At 37.2% G+C, this 27,587-nt stretch overlaps 1 protein-coding gene across 4 annotated transcripts in view; it reads right to left on the bottom strand.

Moving 5' to 3' along the window:
* CCDC30 (coiled-coil domain containing 30) overlaps positions 1–27,587 on the bottom strand; it is a 123,227-nt gene that overhangs the window by 83,329 nt on the left and 12,311 nt on the right. For 3 of the 4 annotated variants that reach the window (XM_034650432.1, XM_034650438.1, XM_034650439.1), the window contains exons 1-4: positions 18,707–18,897; positions 15,842–15,931; positions 14,423–14,576; positions 4,863–4,913 (exon numbers count right to left, since the gene is read on the bottom strand). In XM_034650432.1, the coding sequence (XP_034506323.1) occupies positions 4,863–4,913; positions 14,423–14,576; positions 15,842–15,931; positions 18,707–18,871 (460 nt within the window). In that variant the 5' untranslated portion in view covers positions 18,872–18,897. Of the gene's footprint in view, positions 1–4,862; positions 4,914–14,422; positions 14,577–15,841; positions 15,932–18,706; positions 18,898–22,376; positions 22,498–24,870; positions 24,948–27,587 lie in introns of those variants that run through there. The other variant, XM_034650427.1, reaches the window with a different exon arrangement.

Raw genomic sequence — 27,587 nt, 5'->3', positions numbered from 1 at the left:
TTTTCTTCTGCTGCTTTAGAAGTCTCCTTTGTTTTCTTTCTTCATCGCCTGTTCTGTATTAATTATTCCTTGTGTTTTTTCTTTCTTCATTTTTTTCTTTTTTCCCCCTCCTATCTTCTTTTCTCCCTTGGTATGTAATTTTTTTTTAATTTGGGAAAGTGCTGAAAACACACCAAAAAGAAAAAAAAAATCATTCACAATCCCACCGTATATATGTATGAGTGGGTGTGTATATATAGTGAGAGAGACAGAGACAGGGAGACAGAGACATTTGTTTTTTTGCCTGTGCAGTTTTTTAAAGATTTAAATGATGCTGCATAATCCTCTCTACTCTTTAGTCCATCTTATTCATATACCATTTATTTATATATCAGTCTTCATCCAGTCTCTCATTTTGTTCTACACAGGGCACCGTTGTCCAAATGTGCCATAATGTGTGTCACTTTTCCCCTACTGAAGAAGATTCAGGTGTGTTGCCACTGCTTTACTCTTACAAACCTATTCTTTTTTTTAAAGATTGTATTTATTTCTTAGAGAGAGAGAGAGACAGCCAGCGAGAGAGGGAACACAGGCAGGGGGAGTGGGAGAGGAAGAAGCAGGCTCCCAGCAGAGGAGCCTGATGTGGGGCTCGATCCCAGAACGCCGGGATCACACCCTGAGCCGAAGGCAGACGCTTAACGACTGAGCCACCCAGGCGCCCCTCATAAACAATTCTAAAATCATTATCCTTGTTTGTCAATCTTTAGGCACTTACGACATTATTTCCAAAAAATAAATCCCCAGAAATGGGACAGCTGGATCAGATGATATGTGCATTCAGAAAATTTAATAGATATTGCCAAATTACTCTTTAAAAAGATTATACAAAGTTACTCTGTGCAATGACACTACCCATTTCTCCACATTGAATGTACCAGGATTTTAATTTTCATAAATCTTAAAAATGCATTTGAATATTGGCTTGTTTTAAACATCGATCTATTTATTTGAGAGAGAGTGTGTGGGGGAGAGTCAGAGGGAGAGGGAGAGGGAGAGGGAGAGAGAAACCCAAGCAGACTCCACACTAAGTGCGGAGCCTGACACAGGGCTCAATCTCACAACCCTGAGATCAGGCCTAAGCCAAAACCAAGGGTGGGACACAACCAATTCCCCACCCTGGCACCCCAAATAATGACTTGTTTTAAATGTAATATTGTTTTGCTGATCACAAATGGAATATAGACTTTTTGTTAAAAAGAAAAATTATAGTTATGTTCAAAGTAAATATTCTCATCTATTCCTTATTCACCACCCTGACCCAAAATAATATTGTTAATACTTAGTAAATATTCTTCAAAATATTTTATATACATATTCTAACATACAGACAAGGGTTGTATTAAAAATATTTAACAACTGCTAAAGCATGGGCCCTCACCTAAAAGAATGCACCTCCAGAGCAGAGTTCTAGAGAACTGCCAAGTATTATCCCTTTAGCGGCTGGGAAGACAAGGGTTGGGAAGGAGCTGGGACAGCTAGGGTAGGCGGTAGACAGCTGAAAGACACAGGACAGCAGCTATTTACAGCTTAGACAAAATTATTCCAGTGTCTTCACAACTTTATGACCATACGTTAATGTGTACCACCTCATAGCAGTCCTGTGGACACACACACACAGACACACACACCCAAAAAGTAAAAACCAAAATAACATTATACCACATGCATCACTCTACAACTTGCTTTTCTCACTTGATAATATATCACAGACATCTATTCATGTGGCACACATTGACCTATGTCCTTATTAATAGGCACACAGTCACTTAGTTAGCCAATCCATTGTGGAAAACACACAACTTGATTTTGCCGCCCCCAACGTCACTTCGTTTACAAATTCCTCTACAGTCATTAGTGATGACGAAATCTCTTTGTCTGGTTTTGATATCAAGGTAATGCTGACCTCTTAAAAGTTGGAAAGTATTCTGTCTTCTTCAATTTTCTGGGGAAGTTTATATAAAACTTGTATTATTTATCCCTAAATTTTTTTTTTTTTTTTTTAGAATTCATTAGTGAAGACATCTGAGCCTAGAGTTTTCTTCATGGGAAGATTTTTAACTACAAATTCAATTCCTTTGGCGGATTTCTTCTTGAGAGAGGTTTGGTAGTTTGTCTTTGAAGGAATATGTTCATGTCATACAGGTCATCAAATATATTGGCATAAAGTTGTTCAAAATATTCCCTTATTATCTTTCTGGTCTATAGAAATGTTCTTTCTGTCATTTTTTATATTAGTGATTTGTTGTCTTCTTTTTTTCATGATCAATCTAATTAGAAGTTTACCAGTGTTATTGATCCTTCCAAAGAACCACTCTTGGTTCCATAATTACTCTCTTGTGCTTCTGTCTTTAATTTTATTGACTTCAACTCTTATTTTTAATACCTCTTTCATTTCACTTGCTTTGGATTTAATTTGCTCATCTTATTCTGGGTTTTTAAGGTGAAAGGTTAGATCACTTCCAGTCCTTTCCCAATTTCTGGTAAATGGTATACATTCCTGTCCAAGCATGGATTTAGTTACTTCCCCCAAATATTGATATGTTTTTTTCATTTTCATTCAAGTTAATTCATGGAAAATATTTTCTAATATCCCTTGTAATTTTTTCTCGAAGGCATGGCAGTTTAGAAATATCTTGTTCAGCTTCCAAATATTTGGGGATTGTCTAAACATACTTCTGTTATTGATTCTTAGTTCAATTCTATTACGGTCAGAGAATTCAATTTGTGTGATTTCAGTTCTTCCACAGAAAGTTGTTTTATGGCTTAGTACATCCTCTCCTTGTGAATGTTCCACGTGTACTTGAAAAGAATATGCGATCTGGTGGAGTTTTCTATAATTATCAGTTTGGTCATGTTGGTTGGTACTATTCTTAAGTCTTTATCCTTACTGATTTTGTTTTCTTGTTTTATCAGTTACTAAAAAAGCAGTGTTCATGTTATAATTGTATTCATATGTTTTTGAAAGGGAGGGTTAACAATCTTGATCGCCAATTACAATGTGTGGGGGGGTTTTCCCCGCACATCCAGGCAATTTTTGGACACCAGCCGGGTATCCTATAATTCAACTCAATTCTGACACTATCTAGTTGGAGACAGCATCAGATTCCATAGGTTAAGGGCTCAGTCCCCCAAGAATGCCCACCACTTCAGAGGCCAATGACAAACCCATCTTGTTACCTGTGCTTCTGACTGGTTAGAAATCAGAGGTTGCCACAAGCCCCATCTTAGTTCAATTAATTTGAATTTCGTGAAATTTTTAATCACTAGATTACCAGTTTATTATAAAAGGATACAACTCGAGAATAGCCAGATGGAAGCGATGAATGTGGCCAGGTGTAAATAAAAGGGCGAGGAGCTTTTGCATCCTCTGTGCACACTGCTCTCCCCAAATCTCCATTGGGTCACCAACCCACAAGCTCTCCAGACCCGGTCCTTTGGGCTTTTATACAGGCTTCATTCATAGGCATGACTGACAAAATCACTGGCCGTTGGTGATTGAACTCAATCTCCAGCCACTGTCCCCTTTCAGCCTCTGGTAACCTAGGGGCTTTCCTCATTAACATAATAAAAGACTTTTAATCATTCCCATCACAGGGAATTTTTAAGGGTTTTAGAAGCTTGGTGCCAGAAACAGGGCCAACAGATGAATGGATAAAGAAGATGTGAGATAGATATTTATATACACTCACACACACACCACACACGCACACACACTGGAATATTACACAGCCAACAAAAAATGAAATCTTGCAATTTGCAACCATGTGGATAGAACTAGAGGGTATTATGTTAAGCGAAATAAGTCAATCAGAGAAAGACAATTATCATATGATTTCACTGATATGTGGAATCTAAGAAACTAAACAGGATCACAGGGGAAACGAGGAAAAAATAAAACAATATGAAACTAGAGAGGGAGAAAAACATAAGAGACTCTTAATCGTAGGAAACAAACTGAGGGTTGTTGGAGGGGAGGGGGTGCGGGAATGGGGTAACTGGGTGATGGACATTAAGGAGGGCACGTGATGTAATGAGCACTGGGTATTATATAAGACTGATGAAACACAGACCTGTACCTCTGGAACCAATAAAATATTATATGTTAATTGAATTAACATTAATTGAAATTTTAAAAAAAGAAATAGGGCCAAAGACCAAACATATATTTCTTATTATAAATCACAATATCACTGGGTTAACCTAGTTTTAGAATTACTTAAAATGGATAACATGTTTTTAATTATTTTTGTAGTTGCTACCATTATAACACTCAAATTTCGTTGCATTATTTCTAGTTGGTAGCATTTTTACATAGTCAAACTAGGGTCAGATTAACTAACTTACCATGGATTCCAAGCCTATTGCTTCCCAGTGAACAAGTATGCGTGAGGTACTGTTAGATTCATCATGAGGTGTCTTGATCTCAGTGGTAAAATATGTATTATTTGTGCTGACCATAGGCTTTGGAGTTAGATACATATTGATTCAAATACCAGCTCTACATTACTTAATTCATTAATACTTAATGTAGCTATTGGATAACTCACTTAACCTTGCCATAACTCAGCTTCTTTGTCTATGAAATGGGAATAATAATACTCACTACTTGGAATTGTTGTGAGGATTAGAGTTAATGCGTATAAGGTACCTGTTACTTAGTAAATAATAAGTGCTAGTAGTAGTTATAGTAGTGGAAATAAGTAATAACAGTGACAATAGTGCTTTATTATTATTAAAGATATGATGTTAAAATTTGTGTAATACACTTATGTTATTATTTAACGTATTATTAAATGTTGTATCTGCTAACATGCATGACTCACCATTTTCTTTCAGTTTCTCAATTTCTAGCTGAGCCTTCTCAAGCGCAGAATCTAAAGAAAAAAGAAAATATTTCTGTAAGGAGGAAATGGTTAGTGTAATGATCAAATTTAAAATGATTCTCTTTCTTTGGAACACTCCCTTTCTGCTGATTGTCCTTTGAGTTCCTGCATAAATGTCACCTTCAGGAAACTCTTCCAGACTCCTTCTCTTTGTGTTCCTACTGCACTCTATTATTATTCCCGATTATGTGATCTCGTAATAGTTCTGTTTCCCTAACTAGATTCCATGTGGAAGAGCTGGGACCACTATAATCAATAGGAACAACTAAACTTTTAAAGCATGGCACTATCAGCTTTAATTACACTCAGAAATACTTAAAATTAATTCCTGCAATTAGTAATATTCAGAATTTTACCAGTAGGGGGGTGCCTGGGTGGCTCAGTCAGTTGAGCATCCAACTCTTGATTTTGGCTCAGGTCATAATCTCAGGTCATGATCTCAGGTCATGCGATCAGAACCCCACATTGGGCTCTGTGTTCAGCAGGGAGTCTACTTGAGATTCTCTCTCTTCCTCTCCCTCTGCTACTCCCNAAATTTTTTTTTTTTTTTTTTAGAATTCATTAGTGAAGACATCTGAGCCTAGAGTTTTCTTCATGGGAAGATTTTTAACTACAAATTCAATTCCTTTGGCGGATTTCTTCTTGAGAGAGGTTTGGTAGTTTGTCTTTGAAGGAATATGTTCATGTCATACAGGTCATCAAATATATTGGCATAAAGTTGTTCAAAATATTCCCTTATTATCTTTCTGGTCTATAGAAATGTTCTTTCTGTCATTTTTTATATTAGTGATTTGTTGTCTTCTTTTTTTCATGATCAATCTAATTAGAAGTTTACCAGTGTTATTGATCCTTCCAAAGAACCACTCTTGGTTCCATAATTACTCTCTTGTGCTTCTGTCTTTAATTTTATTGACTTCAACTCTTATTTTTAATACCTCTTTCATTTCACTTGCTTTGGATTTAATTTGCTCATCTTATTCTGGGTTTTTAAGGTGAAAGGTTAGATCACTTCCAGTCCTTTCCCAATTTCTGGTAAATGGTATACATTCCTGTCCAAGCATGGATTTAGTTACTTCCCCCAAATATTGATATGTTTTTTTCATTTTCATTCAAGTTAATTCATGGAAAATATTTTCTAATATCCCTTGTAATTTTTTCTCGAAGGCATGGCAGTTTAGAAATATCTTGTTCAGCTTCCAAATATTTGGGGATTGTCTAAACATACTTCTGTTATTGATTCTTAGTTCAATTCTATTACGGTCAGAGAATTCAATTTGTGTGATTTCAGTTCTTCCACAGAAAGTTGTTTTATGGCTTAGTACATCCTCTCCTTGTGAATGTTCCACGTGTACTTGAAAAGAATATGCGATCTGGTGGAGTTTTCTATAATTATCAGTTTGGTCATGTTGGTTGGTACTATTCTTAAGTCTTTATCCTTACTGATTTTGTTTTCTTGTTTTATCAGTTACTAAAAAAGCAGTGTTCATGTTATAATTGTATTCATATGTTTTTGAAAGGGAGGGTTAACAATCTTGATCGCCAATTACAATGTGTGGGGGGGTTTTCCCCGCACATCCAGGCAATTTTTGGACACCAGCCGGGTATCCTATAATTCAACTCAATTCTGACACTATCTAGTTGGAGACAGCATCAGATTCCATAGGTTAAGGGCTCAGTCCCCCAAGAATGCCCACCACTTCAGAGGCCAATGACAAACCCATCTTGTTACCTGTGCTTCTGACTGGTTAGAAATCAGAGGTTGCCACAAGCCCCATCTTAGTTCAATTAATTTGAATTTCGTGAAATTTTTAATCACTAGATTACCAGTTTATTATAAAAGGATACAACTCGAGAATAGCCAGATGGAAGCGATGAATGTGGCCAGGTGTAAATAAAAGGGCGAGGAGCTTTTGCATCCTCTGTGCACACTGCTCTCCCCAAATCTCCATTGGGTCACCAACCCACAAGCTCTCCAGACCCGGTCCTTTGGGCTTTTATACAGGCTTCATTCATAGGCATGACTGACAAAATCACTGGCCGTTGGTGATTGAACTCAATCTCCAGCCACTGTCCCCTTTCAGCCTCTGGTAACCTAGGGGCTTTCCTCATTAACATAATAAAAGACTTTTAATCATTCCCATCACAGGGAATTTTTAAGGGTTTTAGAAGCTTGGTGCCAGAAACAGGGCCAACAGATGAATGGATAAAGAAGATGTGAGATAGATATTTATATACACTCACACACACACCACACACGCACACACACTGGAATATTACACAGCCAACAAAAAATGAAATCTTGCAATTTGCAACCATGTGGATAGAACTAGAGGGTATTATGTTAAGCGAAATAACTCAATCAGAGAAAGACAATTATCATATGATTTCACTGATACGTGGAATCTAAGAAACTAAACAGGATCACAGGGGAAACGAGGAAAAAATAAAACAATATGAAACTAGAGAGGGAGAAAAACATAAGAGACTCTTAATCGTAGGAAACAAACTGAGGGTTGTTGGAGGGGAGGGGGTGCGGGAATGGGGTAACTGGGTGATGGACATTAAGGAGGGCACGTGATGTAATGAGCACTGGGTATTATATAAGACTGATGAAACACAGACCTGTACCTCTGGAACCAATAAAATATTATATGTTAATTGAATTAACATTAATTGAAATTTTAAAAAAAGAAATAGGGCCAAAGACCAAACATATATTTCTTATTATAAATCACAATATCACTGGGTTAACCTAGTTTTAGAATTACTTAAAATGGATAACATGTTTTTAATTATTTTTGTAGTTGCTACCATTATAACACTCAAATTTCGTTGCATTATTTCTAGTTGGTAGCATTTTTACATAGTCAAACTAGGGTCAGATTAACTAACTTACCATGGATTCCAAGCCTATTGCTTCCCAGTGAACAAGTATGCGTGAGGTACTGTTAGATTCATCATGAGGTGTCTTGATCTCAGTGGTAAAATATGTATTATTTGTGCTGACCATAGGCTTTGGAGTTAGATACATATTGATTCAAATACCAGCTCTACATTACTTAATTCATTAATACTTAATGTAGCTATTGGATAACTCACTTAACCTTGCCATAACTCAGCTTCTTTGTCTATGAAATGGGAATAATAATACTCACTACTTGGAATTGTTGTGAGGATTAGAGTTAATGCGTATAAGGTACCTGTTACTTAGTAAATAATAAGTGCTAGTAGTAGTTATAGTAGTGGAAATAAGTAATAACAGTGACAATAGTGCTTTATTATTATTAAAGATATGATGTTAAAATTTGTGTAATACACTTATGTTATTATTTAACGTATTATTAAATGTTGTATCTGCTAACATGCATGACTCACCATTTTCTTTCAGTTTCTCAATTTCTAGCTGAGCCTTCTCAAGCGCAGAATCTAAAGAAAAAAGAAAATATTTCTGTAAGGAGGAAATGGTTAGTGTAATGATCAAATTTAAAATGATTCTCTTTCTTTGGAACACTCCCTTTCTGCTGATTGTCCTTTGAGTTCCTGCATAAATGTCACCTTCAGGAAACTCTTCCAGACTCCTTCTCTTTGTGTTCCTACTGCACTCTATTATTATTCCCGATTATGTGATCTCGTAATAGTTCTGTTTCCCTAACTAGATTCCATGTGGAAGAGCTGGGACCACTATAATCAATAGGAACAACTAAACTTTTAAAGCATGGCACTATCAGCTTTAATTACACTCAGAAATACTTAAAATTAATTCCTGCAATTAGTAATATTCAGAATTTTACCAGTAGGGGGGTGCCTGGGTGGCTCAGTCAGTTGAGCATCCAACTCTTGATTTTGGCTCAGGTCATAATCTCAGGTCATGATCTCAGGTCATGCGATCAGAACCCCACATTGGGCTCTGTGTTCAGCAGGGAGTCTACTTGAGATTCTCTCTCTTCCTCTCCCTCTGCTACTCCCCCGCCCCATACATGCACTCTCTCTAAAGAAATAAAATAAATCTTTTTTAAAAAAGAATTTTACTAGTAGTTGCTAGAAATATCAAGACAACAAAATTTTCGGAACTACCTTTTGATACTATTCAAGAATTATATGAAAATGGTAGAATGGTATAGGGCAAGAACATGGGGCATTGGAGTCAATTGGCTTTGGGTTCTCGAATCTAGGTTTTACCACTTTGCCTCCCGGGATCTAGTCCTTACCAGTGTTATGTTTGGTGGCTTCCTATGTCAGAATGAAGAACCTCCCAGAAGTAAGAGACTAACGTGAACCTTTAAGAGATGATTCCTAATCACAAAGTAAATACATCAGCACAATTGTTCATGTTTTATCATTACTCCCAAAACACTCAGTTCTTTGGAGTAAATCCCAGTCTAATGTACCAGATTCACCTAAAATCATATTCCTGACCATAACAATACTATTACTGCCACTGCCACCAGCAGCAGCAACTGCTAGTGTCAGATATATTAACATTTTAACAAATCTTCAAAGTAAGTATTAGCATTCACATGTTATAGATAAGATAAGGGAGGCTCAGAAAAATTAAGCAACTTGCTCAGTGTCACACAACTAGCAAATGGTAAAGTGGGATCTGCACTCAGGTCTGTTTGAGTACACCGTGCCAGAGATGTGAGACTAGCTTCTGTTTTATTAAAACAATGGTTTTCCAATGAAATGAGAGGGAGTAGAATGATAGCAGGTGGAAGGATGTTCCAGAAAGAGGGAAAGCATAAGTGAAGGAGAGCAGGTAGGAGAGAACATTGAGTGTTCTGGGAACTACATGTAGTCTTACACTGCTTGGGCCTACAGTGCAAAGGATTGTGGGAAATGTGAGATTATGAAACTGGAAGGCTTTAGATAGCTCAGAATTTATTTTACAGAATACATTTTTTACGTAAGCTTAAATTACTGAGGAGGTAATTGAGAGGTTCTGCACCTCAAATGTTTCTGCAAACATTTGATTTGATTTCCACTTTAAAAAAAAACAATAACTACCTATTTTTACAATAACACATACAACCAAATATATCATATACCAATCTCGAATATATCAGAGACCACCAAATGCATTAACTCATGCTGCCAGGTTAGCTTCTCTTGCCATGTTTATGCAGATACTCGAAAATCATAGCTCTCCCTTGTGACTCTTAAACTAGTCATATTTCTAAAACTTTGCTGGTTGTAGGTTTCTGAGACCTCTCTATTGTCTGGCAGTTTTACTTTCTAAGTCTATTCCTTTAGTGGTTGCCCCAGATATCTTTTCAGAGCTTTTTTATTATGGAAATTTCAAACATATAAAAGTAGATAGAAGACTTATGGAAATACCTATATTTATCATCCAGCTTTTAACAGTTATCAAGCCATAGCCAATCTTGTTTCATTTACAACCTTAAATATTATATACTTACATGGCTTCTTAACGCTGTATAGTGAGACCACAAACATAGTGACTTAACGCGACACCCATCTATCAGCTAACAGTTTTGTAGATTGGAAGTGCCGGAATGGTGTGGCTGGGTTGTCTGATGAGAGCCTTGTGAGCTGGGTGTGCCCCTCTCTGAGGCTTTGGGGAAGAACCCATGCCTAAGCTCCTCAGGTTATGCGCTGAATCTGGCCCCATGGTAGCCAGGGAGCTCTATCAGCTTTTAAAAGTGACCGACGTTCCTTGCCACATGGTCTCCTCCATCTTCAAAGTCAGCAAAGGAGAATTTCCCTCATGTTGAATCCTTCTCACACTTTGAGTATTTTTCATCAGAAAAAGACTAACCCCTTTTAAGGGCTCATCTGATTAGGTCAGTCTCAACCAGGATAATCTCTCTTTCTTTTTTTTTTTTTAAAGATTTTATTTATTTGACAGAGATAGAGACAGCCAGCGAGAGAGGGAACACAAGCAGGGGGAGTGGGAGAGGAAGAAGCAGGCTCATAGCAGAAGAGCCTGATGTGGGGGCTCGATCCCACAACGCCGGGATCATGCCCTGAGCCGAAGGCAGATGCTTAACCGCTGTGCCACCCAGGCGCCCCTAATCTCTCTTTCTTAAAGGCAACTGATCTGGGGCCTTAATTACAGCTGTAAAGGCTCTTCACAGGAGTATCTATATTGTATTTGATTGAATAACTGGGAAAAGGTATGTGTACACCAAGTGGGACTCTTGGAGACAATCTTAGATTTTTTACCACCTTTGCTTTTGGTGCTGAACTAACATATCATTGCCTAATCCAAGATCATGAAGATTTACTACGTTTTTTAAGAAGTTTATAGTTTTAACTCTTACATTTAGCTTTGCAGTCCATTTTGAGTTAATTTTTGTGTGGGCATGATGTAGGGGCCTTTATAAAGCAAATCCCAGAAACCATATCGCTTATCTATAAATATTTCACTATATATCTCTAAAAGATAAGAACTTTTTAAAAAATATTGCTCATTATTTTACTTTATAGTTAAATTACAAAATAAGAACTCTATCTAAACCTAACTCTATCTAAACCTAACTCCACAGGTGGTTAAGGAAATTTAACAATTTAACAATTTCTTATATATCCAGTACGTAACATTTCCAATTCTTTCACAAATGTTACAAATGTGTTTGAATCAGAATCCAGTAAAGGCCACACATTATAATTGGTTAATAATTCCTTTAAATTAAAAAAATTCATCTTTTTCTTTCAATTTATTTATTGAAGAATACTCTAAATATTTGACATGCTTTTTAATGCTTAAAAAAAAATCTTTGTTATTATCTAAAATTTTTCTTGCCCATCCAAATTTTTGCGTTTTTTGTTGTTGTGTTGTTTTGTTTTTTAAAGATTTTATTTATTTATTTATTTATTTCACAGAGAGAGAGGGATCACACGTAGGCAGAGCGGCAGGCAGAGGGAAAAGGAGAAGCAGGCTCCCCGCTGAGCAGGGAGCCCGATGCGGGGCTTGATCCCAGAACCCTGGGACCATGACCTGAGCCGAAGGCAGATGCTTAACCAAGTGAGACACACAGGCGACCTCCCATCCAAATTTTTAGATGTGATACAGAGAGAGCTAGAAAATAAACTAAAATAGAGTACTTCAACCAAAAGAGTAATTATGGGGGTGCCTGGGTGGCTCAGCGGTTAAACATCTGTCTTCGGCTCAGATCATGATCTTGGGTCCTAGGTTCCAGTCCACGTCAAGCTTCCTGCTCAGTGAGGAGTTTGCTTCTCCCTCTGCCCCTCCCTTCTGCTCCTGCTCTTTCAAATAAATAAAATTTTTAAGAAAGAAAGAAAAGAAAAGAAAAAGAAAGAAAGAAAGAAAGAGAAAAGAAAAAGAAAGAAAGAAAGAAGAAAAGAAAGAAAGAAAGAGGAAAAGAGTCAGTTTGTTGAAAGAAGTAGACTAATAGTTGGTAAACACTGTCATATAACACAGTTACCTAGAAATACATTCTGACTTGTAAACCGATGACTCAAGAAGTTCTATGTAGGGCACACATTGGTACTAATATTTTATTTTATTTTATTTATTTTATTTTATTTATTTTATTTTATTTTTTGATACCACATGTATTTTTAAAGGACTTGCTAATTCAGCTTCCCAACAGTCCCCAGTATTCTCACTGTGGAGAGAGCTTTCAGTTAATAGTTTAGGATCTACCAGACTAACCAGCTGCTGGTGGAAGAGGGGGCCATGTGATGGTGTTCTGTTGTGTCCAAATGTAACAGAGAGGAATGGGTGTCCTGCTTTTCTTTTCTCCTTCTGATTTGCAAGCAGCAAAGACTCCTTCTCATCACACCCACATAGCCAAATTTCTTTTCCTTTTTTAAAAATTGGGTGTACAGCTTCCATACAGTAAAATTCACCCTTTTAGCTGTATAGTTCAATGAATTTTGACAAACATAATGGTGTATCCACCAACCCTATCAGGATATAGAACAATTCCATATTCTAAAAATTTCATTTGTGTTCACTGTTTTAAATACATTCTTAACAAAATCTCAATTCTTTGTTTTTAAATCCACATCAATTTGGCAGAATCATTACTGTTCTAACATTTAACAGTTTAAAAATATGATCCTAAAGTAACCTATATATTGTATTTGAAAAGCGGCCCAATTTCTTAATCATTGTAAATTATAAATATAGAAAGGGGATGATTTTTAAAGTTTAAACTTTATACTAAAATATATTATTGATAAAGGGAAGATTGCAATATAAACAATGAAACCATAAAAGCACAATAAAACACTATAGGGATGAACACTTTCAAAAACCTTGTAGTGACACAGGAAAGGCTTTTACACATGAAAACCCAGAAGCCATACAGAAAAACTCTGTTAAACCCAACTTGATAAATATTAGCATTTCTATATGGTAAAAAAAAAAACCCAGCATAATATTTATAACCAATAGAAGGCTCATATCTGCAATATATAAAGAATTTAAAAAAATTTTTTTAACTAAGTAATGGCTATGCCCAACGTGGGGCTTGAACTCACAATTCCGAGATCAAGAGGCACATGCTTTACAAACTGAGCCAGCCAGGTGTCCCAGGAGTATATAAAAAATTTTTACAAATTAATAAAAGATACAACCCAATAGAAAAACATACATGAGACTTAAGCAGGTACTTCACAAAATAGTATATCCAAATGAGCAACAACAACAGCAACAGCAAACTATGACAGGGTTTTCAACGTCATCAGCCATCAGGGAAATGCAAATTAAAGCCATAACTAAATACCACACTTACCAGAAAAGGCAAAGTTGGTAAGACTGACAATACCCAACACTGACAAAGACTGTGGAGCAACCAAAATCTCATCTACAACTGAGGAGAGCTTAAATACATACAGCTATTTGCAAGACAGTGTAACGGCTATCTGCCGAAGCAGGACAGGCGCAGAGCCCTTTGATCCAGTGATCAGGTGTATCACAAGCAGAAATGTGTTGGGAAGTCCAAGAGTATTCCTAGCAGCACTACTCATCATAGAGTACAGCTGGAAGCAACATACCTGTCCAGCAACAGCAGAACGGCTAGATGAAGTAGGCCGCAGTACGTCTGTTCAGCGGACTATTACACAACCAGCATAAGTGAACAAAGTGCTGCTACGTGCAACATGAGTGAATCTCACGAACGTAAGATTGAGCAAGAGAAACAAACGAAATTTAAGAATGCACATTGTCTGCAGTCAAAACTCAGAAATAGTGTTAGAAGTCAGGATAGTGGTGACTTCTGGGTGGGACAGAGGGTGTAGACCTAGAGAGAAGAAACAAAGGGGACTCTGGAATGCTGGGAGCCTCTGGTACTACGTGATTACACTTAGGGGTTGTGCGTGTTTTGGGAGGTTCGCTATGCTTCTGTGGCAGTAAAAATTTCTGGACACTGTACGAAAAGAAGCTGTTTATCAAACTTTTATGTGTTTGTCTTAGAAGATTTTTTTTTCTCAGTGTACTCATGTTCACCCTGAGAAAAGGTCAATTACATTAAAAGCATCATCAGAAACGTTCCTGTGCATCCACAGCTTACCTAATTTCCTTTGTTCCTTCTCCTTCCCTTGAAGTTCACCGGTAAGCCTTCGGATCTCTTCCTGGGCCATCCCTAACCTCTCCGCTACTTGTTCGGCATTTCTCTCCACGCAGTTTTGTGAAGTTTTATCTTTTTCCAGGTCTTCATTACGCGACTGAAATAAAACTATTGTTAGTAATAAGACAAAAATTAAATGTACTCTTATAACACTGCACTATTTCCTACAAGGGTTTGAAAGCTAACAAAGAAAAGTAGCAAACAGTACTTCATTTATATGTATTTCTTTTTTTAAGTGAAACCGTATAAAATTGGTGATATTTGATTTTTTTACCTATGAACATATAACTTCATATAGTTCAACCTAATACATCTAAGAGTTTACAGTTATACGATTATAAAAAATAGAAATTTTATCATAAAAATGAGTATCATCTGGTAAAAAAGAGAGACAAAGACTCCTCATGTATACGGTCCATTAAATACAGCTTATAAAATGCTTTCACATAGAGTATTTCATTTAATGTCAAGATACGCACACACTCAAATCATGTTTACAGCTCCTTTTCTGCAAGTATTTTCAAAGCATTTTAAAAGCTAAGAAATTCAGTCTCAATTACACCTTGTTTTTGATCCCCAAAATATGTATTAATTTATATAATCATCATACAAATATTTCCAAATGTAAGAAGACAACCAAAATATCATCTGCATAACAAAACCATTTCTAGCATATTGGTATAGATCTTTACAGCATTTTTTATTATATACATTTTTACATAGTCATAATCCCAATCTAGGTATGTTTCTATCTTTTTCATTTAACATTATATGAGAAACATTTCCCCAAAAAACTGTACAGATTTTGTAATGATAGTTTTTAAAGTCTACATAATGTCCCATAGTGGGTGTAACATGATTTATATAATCATTTAAACATTTGGTAGTTTCTAATTTTTGCTATTTAAAGTAATACTATGATAGACAGTTTTATCCATATACATTTATCTTGGGTTACTTCCTGTGGTTAAATTCCTAGCATATACTTTATTGACTGGATTTAACAATTAATAACATTTCCCCAGATCAAAAAATTTAATTACATGAAGAGAATTGATTATACTTAAAATAATGTGCTATATATATTAAAGGACTACCCAAAAAGGGCTCCAAACATATTTGGGAAGGATTATCCCAAAGTGATTTTTCAAAGGATAGAACACACATTGGTTATTTAAATTTTGATACATTCAATAAAAATCAGCTATTAATATTTTTCTTCCCAAATCTTTGTGATGTATTTATACCTTAATGCACAATTTTATAATCTTCACAGCATGAATCTATATTTTAATATATTCAAAATACTTGGTAAAAGCTAATGTGTAAGTGAAGGTTTCTTTTTTTTTTTTTTTTTTTTACCTCACTCAGATTTTTTTCAGACTGCTGCACAGGTTCCTGATATTTCTCATGTTCTCTTTTCAGAGGCTGCTGGATTTGTTCAAATTTTTCCTAAGTAAATAATGAGATAAATGAAATTTACCTCAGTCTTCATAAATAAAAATGTCATTTAATTTTTTTTTAAAAAGCAAAAAAAAAAAAAAAAAAAAAAAAAAAAAAAGAAAGAAAGAAAAGGAGCACAGTCCAATCCATTTTATGAGGTTAGGCCATGCATTTTCAATGAGACAATATCACCCCCAAGGGAGTGAAAATTGGTTCCTACGGGGGCAAAAAAAATCTTACTCTTTTTATATACAAAGCACGATATGCCTACAATATATAGAACTCTACAGTGGAGTTAAAATTCATGGGAGAGTGACTAGGAAAAATTACCTAAAAAGTCTCATTATCGAGGCAATAATGACAAATGTTTGGCTAACATTGGCTAGCCAAACCTTGAGATTAAAACCCAACAAAGATAACAGGAGAAAGAAGAATCACAGGGCAATCTTCTTATTCACAAACATGGATTAAAAATCTTTAACAAAATTTTACCAAATCTAATCTTATGATATCTAGAAAGGATAACATATTATGAACAAGTTTTATTTGCCAGGCTTAACATTAGAAAAATAAGTTAACAAAATTCTCCCATTAACAGATTCAAGATTCTAAATTATTTCATCATCAATGGCTACATAAAAACGTTTTATAATATTCACCACTGGTTCCTAATAAAAACTCTTAGCAAACTAGGAATAAGAGTGTAAATAATAAATAATAAACAGTACCGTTTGAAACAAAACCTTCAGGAAACATCATACTTAATAGTGAATAACTGAATGCTTTCTCCGATATTAATAACAAGATGATATTACTAGATAATACTAATAATAATACTAATTTCAAGATAATAGTAAAGAGCCTAGCCAACATAAGGCAAGAAAAAGAATTGAAAGGAATAAGGATTGAAAAGGAGGAAACAAAAGTATCATTATTCTGATAATGTGATTGTACAAGTAGAAAATATTTTAAATCTTCAAAAAAATTATTAAAATGAATAAGGGGAGCGCCTGGCTGGCTCAGTCAGTGGAGCACATGACTCCTGATCTCAGGGTTGTGAGTTCAAGCCCCATGTTGGGGTGGAGCCTACTTAAAAAAATAAATAAATAAAAATAAAGAGCAAAAAGTATTTTATAAATAAATAAGTAAAATGAATAAGAAATTTTAGCAACTATGTTCGGTGTTGGTCAGTATATAAAACAAATATACTTTTTAAAAGTGGCAACAGATAGTTAGAAAATTAAATTCTTTTAAAAAAGATAGCATTTGCTATTAATGGCATCCAAAAATACAAAGTACCTAGGAATAAATGTAACAACAAGAGTGCAAGATTTTGTGGGGAAAATCATAAAACTTTGCTTATATACATAAAAAATACATGGATATTCCATGATCACAGATCATATCAATATTTTAAGATAGTAAATTCCTCTTAAGCTGATTCAATACAACCAAAAATCAAAATCCCAGATTTTGTAATAACATGAATCAGAATGTTACTCTTTCCTCTTAAAATTATTTAGTGACTCTCCAGACCTTCTATTACAAAGTCCATCAAATGTTTTTATGCCTTGGGGCGCCTGGCTGTCTCAGCGGGTGTAGCCTGCAACTCTTGATCTTGGGGGTGTGGGTTCAAGCTCTGTGCTGGGTTTAGAGATTACTGAAAAATAAAATCTTTTTAAAAAAATGTTTTTATGCCTCTAGTATGGTTCAGGAATATTGCTGGGTGCTGAGTCCAAACTTGAGCTTAGCCTATGAATCTCACCATGATGTGGTTCCTGAAAATATCTCCAGCCACATTTCTCAGCATTCACTCACATGAACCAGTCTGTGATATACACTGTTTCCTCTGCCAAGAATGCCTTTCCCAGCTTCTTCATCTAGCTAACACATATTCAGCTTTCAAAATACTCTTCAATATCTCCTCTGGAAGGCTTTTCAGTCCCCTGACCCATCACATCTGACTCAGCCCTTCCTCTGAGTTTCTCGAGCCTTCTATGACTTCCTTTATTGTGGGACTCTACACACTGAACTCTCATCGGTAGCTTTTTCCTTTCCTCTGTTAGCTTGTAAGTTCCTTGCAAGTCGAAATCATGTCTAACTTGACTTTGTTTCTACATCCACTGGCACAGAGCCCTGGCACAGGGAAAGTTCTCAAGAAACAATAACAATGCTAATTAATACTCTGGTTTCTTTTCAGATAGCATAAAACTTTCACCTTTTATTACAGATTTCTGTGGAGAAACAAAGGCCCTCAATAATGCTAATTAACGTGTGAGGTGGTATTCTAGAGTCTTACATACGTTATTTCATTTTCATGATCACCTTGTGGAGTAGCTGAGTCAACTCCAGATTTTACAGATGAGAAAATCAAGGCTCACAAAAGTTAACTCAGGTGCTCAAGTTCATACCGAGAACAAGCGGCAGAGAAGTCCGTCCAGATACAAAACCCATATATTGGGGTGCCTTGGCAAAGCGGGTTGAGCGGCCAGCTCTTGGTTTTGGTTTAGGTCAGGGTCTTAGGGTCCTTGGATATAAGCCCCACATCCGGCTGCCCGCCAAGTGGGGTGTCTGCTTCAAGATTCTCTCTCTCCTTCGCCCTCTGTCCCTCCCCCACTCTCTCTTTCAAATAAATAAGTAAATCGTAAAAAAAAAAAACCAAAAAACCTATATACTTAAGCATTATTAAAACTGGCTTCCTAATATTTTATGAATGAATTATTAAAGAAATAAAAAAAAAACTGGCCTGCCTCTTATTCAATTACCTAGTTAATCTCAGAATACCTGGGCAAGTTCTTTCTGTAGGTCACTGGTCATATGTCTTTGTGATTCTGGCTTGGGGCCCCCAGTTTCCAGTTTCCTCAAGAGTGTTCTTTCTACCAATAAGTATGCAATCTGTTCATTGGGGCTGCTCAGAGCTATTTCAGACAAGCCCTCTTGATACAACATTTCTTCAACCTCTTTTATTTGCACTTCTGTTAGGAAGAAATAACAGAAACAAAACTGTTAAAAGGAATCTGGCAAGTAATTGCTGTTATAAGATGTGAAATGTATTCTTAATGAAACAGCAAGTTAATTTTTTAAAAATCAGCTATACTGGTACTACCACTCTTCTTCCCATCCCTCCAGGGTGTTTGCAAACTTTCAGAAATAATAAAAAAAAGTAGCGGGAAAAGGTTCTCAAAACTGGTAGATATTCTTACTGTTGCATAACTTTAAAATTTGTCGTTGCTTTATTGAGTGCTTTACTATGTGGTAGGTATTGTATTAAGCATTTAAGATAAATTTATGTCATCTAATCCTTGCAAAAATCCACTGAGGTAGGAAACATGATTATTCCATTTATAAGACAATGCTGCAGGCACCAACAAGCCAACTAATTTGTGTAAGGTTACTTAACTAGGCCTGCCAAGATTCTTGGTGATTTCAATATTCAAGTAGATTATTCTAGTGTCCTGGCTTCTCAGTCTCTTCACTAACTAACTTCCAAAAATTGAGTCCTCCACCCCATCCCAGCCCCTACTCCACAGTAATTCTCTAGACCGTGTTGTTAGCAGCAACTCCCCAATCTCAATTTCAAGCATCCCATTCTCCAATCACCCTTTCCTATGTACTTCTTCTAGTAGCTAGATGTCAACCAGTTTTTGACCATACTTGGAACTATAATCCGCTAACTTTAAACACTTGTCAATGTTCCTTATCCTACTCCCGTTCTCATTTATCTTCTTACCTAGCTTAGATTCATCTAAGCAATTCATCATTATAATCACCCACTTGAAAACATTCACAACTCCCTTGCCCCTCTTTCCTTCCATTATACTTGGTTGACAGAACTCCAGCCTGTAAACCAACCCTTCACCTCTCCTGGCCCTCACTCCAGAAGCTGAGTGTACCTGGAGAAAACTGCACAGCCATTGCTGGTTGGTTTCACTCTAAATTCATGTCCACTCACCTCAAGTGGGTCCTTATTGTCCACCAATCCTCCCAAGGTTCCCTGGAATTCTTTCTCTCATGTTCTAGAGATCTAGGCCATTATTTCATTCCTCTCTCTCCTCAAGTCTCCAACGCCTCCTTCCCCATCCTCTCTCTCAGCTGAATACCCTGCTTCTTATTTCACTGAGAAAAAAGCAACACTCCAACTTCCACAAACTCTCCTTACCAAATCTGCCAATTCCCACATACCCTTCCCTCTTGTGAGATTTAACAAACTGCCCTTGATCCTAAGGCCAGACTCTCCACTTGTGCGCTGGATCCCACGCCCACAACACGCTTTCATCATCTCTCTCTGGGACACAGCACTCTGCCGGTTTTCCTCCTACCATGTGCACCACTCCTTCTCAGACTCCTTGGATAATTTCCTACCTTTCCAACCTCTAAACATAGAAATGCCCAGGGCCTAGCCCTGAATCTTCTTTTCATTCCCCAGGTAATCGCCGATCATCCCAAGGCTTTAGATGTTGGCTATTTCCCGATGACTCCCAAGTTCACAGCTCTAGCTTGCGGTGCCTTCCGAACACGCACAATTGTCTGCTTGACATTTCCACTGGGATGTCTAATATACGCATCAAAATGTACATGTCCGAAAGCAAATTCTTTACTATCCTCCCCAAACAGGACCTCCCGTGGTCTCCCCAACTTAAGCAGCTGGAACTCTAATGATCCAACTACTCAGGCCAGAAAGCTTTGGGTCACCCGTGATTTCTCCCCTCTCCTCCCACCCGACATTAAGCCCATTATCAAATCATATTATCTCCACCTTCAGAAAATATTCTTTAATTATGTAAGCATTTCTAAAGTGATTTTTATGTTCCTAAAATAAACAAGCTTGTAGTTTGCAAACTGCTCACTAAAAATAATAAAGGTTATTGAAAAGCCAGATTGGTACAGACGATTCCAAACCTCTGTCATTGTGTAACTAGAGTGCTATAAAAAACACTGACAATCCTAATAATTACACTGGTACACTTAAAAAGATACATCAAATTCCTAAAAAATAAAGAAATACTATAGTCAATATAGGACTTTTCTTTTCTTAAGATTTTATTTATTTATTTGACAGAGAGAGAGCCAGCGAGAGAGGGAACACAAGCAGGGGGAGTGGGAGAGGGAGAAGCAGGCTCCCAGAGGAGGAGCCTGATGCGGGCTCGATCCCAGAACTCCGGGATCACGCCCTGAGCCTAAGGCAGACGCTTAACGACTGAGCCACTCAGGCGCCCCAATATAGGACTTCTCTTTTACAAAATCAGGCTTGCTGGAAAGGTGAACTAAAAAAGCTGAGGCCGTGGAGTTATAGAAACAAAGGCAAAATGCACAAAGATTAGGGCTGTCTTTGCAATGAGCACTTCCCAGGAGAAACATGTGGCCAAACTGAGTCCCAAAGAAGAATGTGGGACAAACGAGCTTCATGTATAAACTCCAAGGCTTGCAGGTAAGCCCAAATCATTAACATGCTGTGGTACCCTGCATACGAACCTCTGCATTAAAATGACATAATCCCCCTATTTACCAATCCTTCATGAACTAATTTATGTCGGCAGCAGGACATACAGCAACTCCCATTTCTCACTGAATGGCAGAGTACAGCCCTGAACAACCCTCTTGCTGACAATAACTAAAAATGCCAGAGGAGATTTAAAAACTCTTAACAATGCAGCCACCATACAAACAAAAATGGAATGCAAACTTCTAAACCAGCAGAAGAAAACTCAGCATATTCACTGGAAAACGAGAAAGGAAAAGAAATGAAACAAGAGTGCAGTACGTATGAAATGTGTCCTATGCTTGACTCAACCTTTCCACCTGAGATTCAAAATAAAGAAAAAACCTCTATCAGCAGACCCTCGTGAAAGGAAGTTCTAAAATGAAACAAAAACAAAACGATCCCAAATGGAATATCTGATATGCAAGGGAAAATGCTGAGCAAAGAAAATAATATATGTGTGGTAAATATAAGTAATCACTGTCCCTATGTAATACCAACATCTAATTTGTGAGGTTAAACAAAATAGAATATTCTAAAGGGGTCCTATCCATGTCTTCTCTTGTAGCTTTCTGGCACTTAATAAATATTTCCTGAGTCCTTAATATGCTGGGTACTTTACAAGGCAGGTGCTGTGGGAAACACAGAAACCACTAAGACCAGGGCCTGATCTCTGCCCCAGAGGAGCTGACACAGGTCACTATGACAGTGTGATAAGCGCTAGAATAGACGTTGAAGGAAATAACCATGCTGTACTCTCTCACACACATTCCTGACTATTTCAGAATAGATAATTTAAAAAGACAAGGCAGAAAATACACTCAAACATTATAAGCACTTTTCTTGGAATGGAGGATTATAATTTTTCCCCTTCCTTCTACTTTTATACATTTCCCAGATTTCTATAATTGTCACATATTATTTTTAGAAGTAGAAAAAAAATAAACTTCACATTGTTACAAAAGGAAAAATCACCCTGTTTGGGTTGGAGCTCTTTAACCACATGTCTAAACTGTTTGTTTTCCTTTTCACCGCCGTGAGAAAATGCTTCTCTTTCCTCTATTAAGTTATGGACATGGTTTGCATACTTTTCCACCTAAAAAGAAAATAATACATTTTCTTACTCTTAGTCCATGGTTCATATAGTAACCCATATCAAATCTATGAAGTGAAAGAGTAATTGAGAGATCACCATACTATTTATTGTGTCTATAATCTAAGAAATAAACAGAAAACTTGGCTTTCCTTAAGTGTGGGTCTCCCTCCTTAAACTTCCTCCCAGCTGTTTTATGTTATTCCCATAGATATGATGACACATCTCCACAAATTTCTGGGACAGTCACAGTCTCTGATTTTTTCTTTTTTTCCATTAACTTACCAGGTTTCAAATCAAGTCTCCTTATCTATGGTTTAGGAAATATAGAGTGATACCCATGAACAGAGAAAAATCTCCACAATAATTATTTATATTCCTGTGCTAACAATGGCGATTAAGATGTCTGAAACATTAACAGAAGGTTGTATTAAAATACTGAGTATTTTTTAAAAATAGCTTCTGGTTAATATGGCAGCTTCATAAAAGTTACTTTTATGTGGCTCATGATAATAGATTAAAAGCTAACTCAGTGCTCCAGGCACTATATTAAGGACACCAAATATTTCATTTTCACCACAATCCCATGAGACTGTTTATCCTCCCACTTTATACGGAAGGAAGCAGGCTGTTAGAGGCCTAGGGATTTGCATTGTCATGCAGGAAATAAGGGGAAGAGCAAGACTTCGCACTCAGCAGGGCCAGACCCAGAGGCTAAGCTCTTACTTACTGTGCCAAATTGCTTAGAAGTAGACTGCCAAAGTAAATGAATTGCATTTTGCTGAACTGTGTTGAAGCCTATTGCACAACTCCTCATAAAAAGAACAGAGAGCTAAACGTACAGCAGAGGTAACTCGGCACTGCCACCCAACTTTGTAACTTCCTGCTAGTCTTCGATTTCTTTCTCTTCAAAATGGCAGGAACAATAACACCTATTTCTAATAGTAACAGCTATAATTTATTGAATACTTGCTAGGTGTGAAGTACATGTATATGAAGTGTTTTATGGAATATAACCCGTGTAAACCTCACATCGCTTTGAAGAAGCTATTATCACCCCCATCTTACAGATGAGGGATTTCAAGTTTAAAGAAGTTAACTAACTTGCCCAAGGTTACACAGAAAGACGGTACTAAAGGCAATTTTTCACCCCCATCTGCCTAATGTTAAAGTTCATGGTCTATTATGCTGTCCTGCTTTTGCTCTAAAGGAGCTGCATTCTTCTTTAGGAGTTTGGAAATCAAATTAGATTTAAAGAATTAAATGTTGGGGTGCCTGGGTAGCTCAGTCATTAAGCATCTGCCTTCGGCTCAGGGCGTGATCCTGGAGTCCTAGGATCGAGCCCCACATCAGGCTCCTCTGCTGGGAGACTGCCTCTTCCTCTCCCACTCCCCCTGCCTGTGTTCCCTCTCTTGCTGGCTGTCTCTCTCTCTCTCTCTCTGTCAAATAAATAAATAAATAAATAAATAAATAAATAAATAAATAAATAAATAAATAAATAAAATCTTAAAAAAAAAAAAGGTTTAAAGAGTTAAATTTGAAAACCAGTAAGTTGCCTGAGCTGAGATGTTGAAACACAGCAGAATGATTTCCAAGCAACCTGAGAGAATTTCTTAACTCATTTAAAGAAAGAATGTGTCAAAAAGTAGGCTGATCAGTATTGGAAACATCAAAAGAGTGATAAGAAAGTCAAAAGATGCCATTATCTGCTCCTCTATGAGCTAGGTACCTTGCCTGGTTCTTGTCTATAACAGGTCCAGAAACAAAGACAGGTATAGAGAGCCCTATGGTGGAAATCAGACTATCTTAGCCAGTGCTATAAAAATTGGAATCAGTTGTTCAGCAAGTAAACATCTGTAATGCAGTGCACCTGTAGAGAAAGAATCCATCAGCCACGGGACACACGTGTCTGCCTCTTGTGGCAAAATTACATTTTTTTGTCAACTAGTAAGCTGGTATCTATTTTTCTACAAACTTCTCTGTGAGTGTAGTTAATGTAAGGTCACCTTTGAGAAACAGATCCACCCACGGTACCTTGTCTAATCAGTTTCTAAGCCTATAAGCTACAAGCAAGAGAGTCAGCTACAGTTGAAACAAATCGGTTATTGAAACAAGGATGAATTTACAAAGATAAGGAAAGCCACCTTGAGCAGACCTATTTGGATGTCCAACCAGTCATCTCTGAGTAACATCCTGTACATGCACTCTACTGGAAATGAATACAGATTGTTGGAATAATTTAGGGGGGAAATGTACAGGCAAGTGCTTTGCAAACTGCACTGTAATATTCAAATGTTGGTTTTTAACATGTCAATTTAATGAAGGACAATGAACAAAATGACAGGTATCTTAAAACTTTATGTTATTAGCTCTTACGTCTTTCATTTCTTCCACGTGCTTCACTGTAAACTCTTCTAAATTTCTGGTAGCAGTGCTCAGCCGTCTTCACTGTTCTGGAATAAGCACCAAATAAAATAGAGCGGTTCTTTTTATAGCAACAAGGGATTCAATCCCTTCTTTCTCAAGATGGTGAAATATATATTCTATCTGAACTTGTCCCTTGGTAAAGAAATAAGCATACGTGTATGTACGCACATGCATACAACACACATACAAATACACACAACGGAGCATGCAAGAAAGCTGACATGTATATACACCTAGAGTTAGACTCCGTACAAAATAGTTTAGCTCTCCTGTTAATGGGTATGTTACCAAGTTATGATGAACATTTCCATGAATAGCCAAGAGCACAAAGAAAATTAAAGGTTCAACAGCTTTATAACATCTTCTAAAATAAGAAATGATGACATTATATATATATTACATATATAATGCAAATGTGCGTTTTAAAAAAACAAGCTTTTCTGTATGCCCAGTTCTGAAGTTTACAATTCAGTAATCTGAAAACAGCCCCCTTGCAAAGTTATAAATTCCAAAGAAGCCTTTTTTCCCTCAATTGAATTTGAGAGATAAAAGGGCCCCTCTGGAAGCTAGCAAGCTCACTGATTCTGCACTATCAAGGAATTACTGTGCTCACAGAATTTGACTTATAACTTCTGGTGGCTTTTAAATCATTCAGTTCTCTTCCAAAACTTCTTGATATAAGCCTGTCATCAATATTATCTTTAGTTTTCAAGTTAAAAGTGGTCATGCTAAAAAAGAGCCTCCACTATCACGGTAGGTGACAGATAAATTTCTGATTGAAGTTGTATCTGTGTTTCTCTGTTACTAGAACCTCTAGCTGTGAAGAGGACTTGCTGTTATAGCCAAACATAACTTTTTTAAAAAAGATTTTATTTATTTGAGAGAGAGAGCACAAGCAGGGGTGGGAACAGAGGGAGATGGAGAAGCAGACTCCCCACTGAGCAGGGAGCCTGACTCGGGGCTTGATCCCAGGACCCCAGGATCATGACCTGAGCCGAAAGCAGACGCTTAACCAACTAGCCACCCAAGCGCCCCCAGACATAACTTTTAACCAAGTTAATCTGACCAAATTGTAGTGATCCGCCTAATTATTATTGTACTGCAGACAGTCCACACAAACTATACTGTTTTGCTTTCCTGATTATTTGTATTATTTTTCTCCTTTCTTGCTAAGTTTTTCAGTGTTATCATTTTCACATCAAGAGTTCTAGTGGACAATACACAGAATTCTAATTATCATCTGAACCTCACACTGAAAGAAAAAAGGACCCAGGCCTGAATCTTTGTACCCCATGTGTCCTCCTCATGACTTACAGCTAGAAATCTTCTTGTGCTCCTCCTCTCCTGGTCCCCATTCCTACTCTCTTTCTCCCTTTTGAAGGTTGAATAATATTCTGGTATATGGGTGTATGCATGCGTGTGTGTGTCCGTGTGTGTATGTAACACATTTCGTTTATCCACTCAACTGTTAATGGACATTTGAGCTGTTTCCACCTTTCAGCTAGTGTGAATTAACACTGTTGTGAACACGGGTGTACAAGTATCTGTTTAAGTCCCTGCTTTCAACTGTTTTGGGTATATACCTAGAAGGAGAATTGTTGTCATGTAACTTCGCTTAACTTTTTGAGGAGCTGCCCTACTGTTTTCCAAAACAGCTGCACCAATTTATGTTCTCACCATACTACGCAGAAGGGCTCCAATTTCTTTACATCTTTGCCAACACTTGTTATGATTGTTTTATATATATAACGAATCCATACTGATGGGTGTGAAGTGGTTGCTCTCTTAAACTGTACTTACTCTACAATGACAGTGAGATCTCAGTCCCTGGACCATTACATCTCTCAAACTACCAGATACCTTTTGGCTTTTCCTCTCAAGCCTGGACTCAATAGCTGATCATTGCAATTTCTCATCAATGTCCCCAGTTATCTTGCCCCTTGTCCCACCTTCCCTGAAAATCCCAGCCCTGGAAAAGTTTGACCATTTGACTATTCTATATCTATTTAAGTTTGCTGAGTGTTGGTAGAGAAAAATAAAACAAGCAAGCAGACTGGAGCCACTACAAATTCATGGTCTGCAGCCTGAGCCAAGCTTCTCTCCTGCTAGATCAATCTATGCATTCTTTACCAGATTCTGCTACCATTTCACTCGGCAACTATTCAGAACTTCCATCTCTCTCATCAAACTCCAAATCTCACCTCTCCCCTCTCTTGGCAGATGACCTTGTCTCCCACATCACTAGTAAAACTAAAGTCATCATGAAGCTCTGTCCACTTCTTCCACTACACCAAGATACTCGCCTTCATCTTTAGAGACCTTGTTCTCTTTCGCCACTCAGTGGAGGAGACGTCCATCCTCCTGATCAAAGCAAGTGTCTTCACCTGTGTTCTAGAGCCCATCCCATATTGCTTCTTCAAGGAAGCTCTTTCTATACTCATTATCTCCCTCTCTACTGATCCCTTGCCCTTCACTCAAGTGGTTTCTGGTCTTGGGGTGCCTGGGTGACTCAGTCAGTTAAGTGTTGGACTCCTGATTTCGGCTCAGGTCATGATCTCAGGGTTGAGATCGAGCCCCACATGGGGCTCCACAATGGATGTGGAGCCTGCCTAAGATTCTCTCTCCCTCTTTCTCTGCCCCTCCCCACACAGGCTCTCACTCTCTCT

The sequence above is a fragment of the Ailuropoda melanoleuca genome, chromosome 2 (genome assembly GCF_002007445.2).
Source record: "Ailuropoda melanoleuca isolate Jingjing chromosome 2, ASM200744v2, whole genome shotgun sequence".
In the NCBI taxonomy this organism is placed as follows: domain Eukaryota; kingdom Metazoa; phylum Chordata; class Mammalia; order Carnivora; family Ursidae; genus Ailuropoda; species Ailuropoda melanoleuca.
Note: the sequence above shows the minus strand (reverse complement) of the source record. Positions and strands in the feature narration are given on the sequence as shown.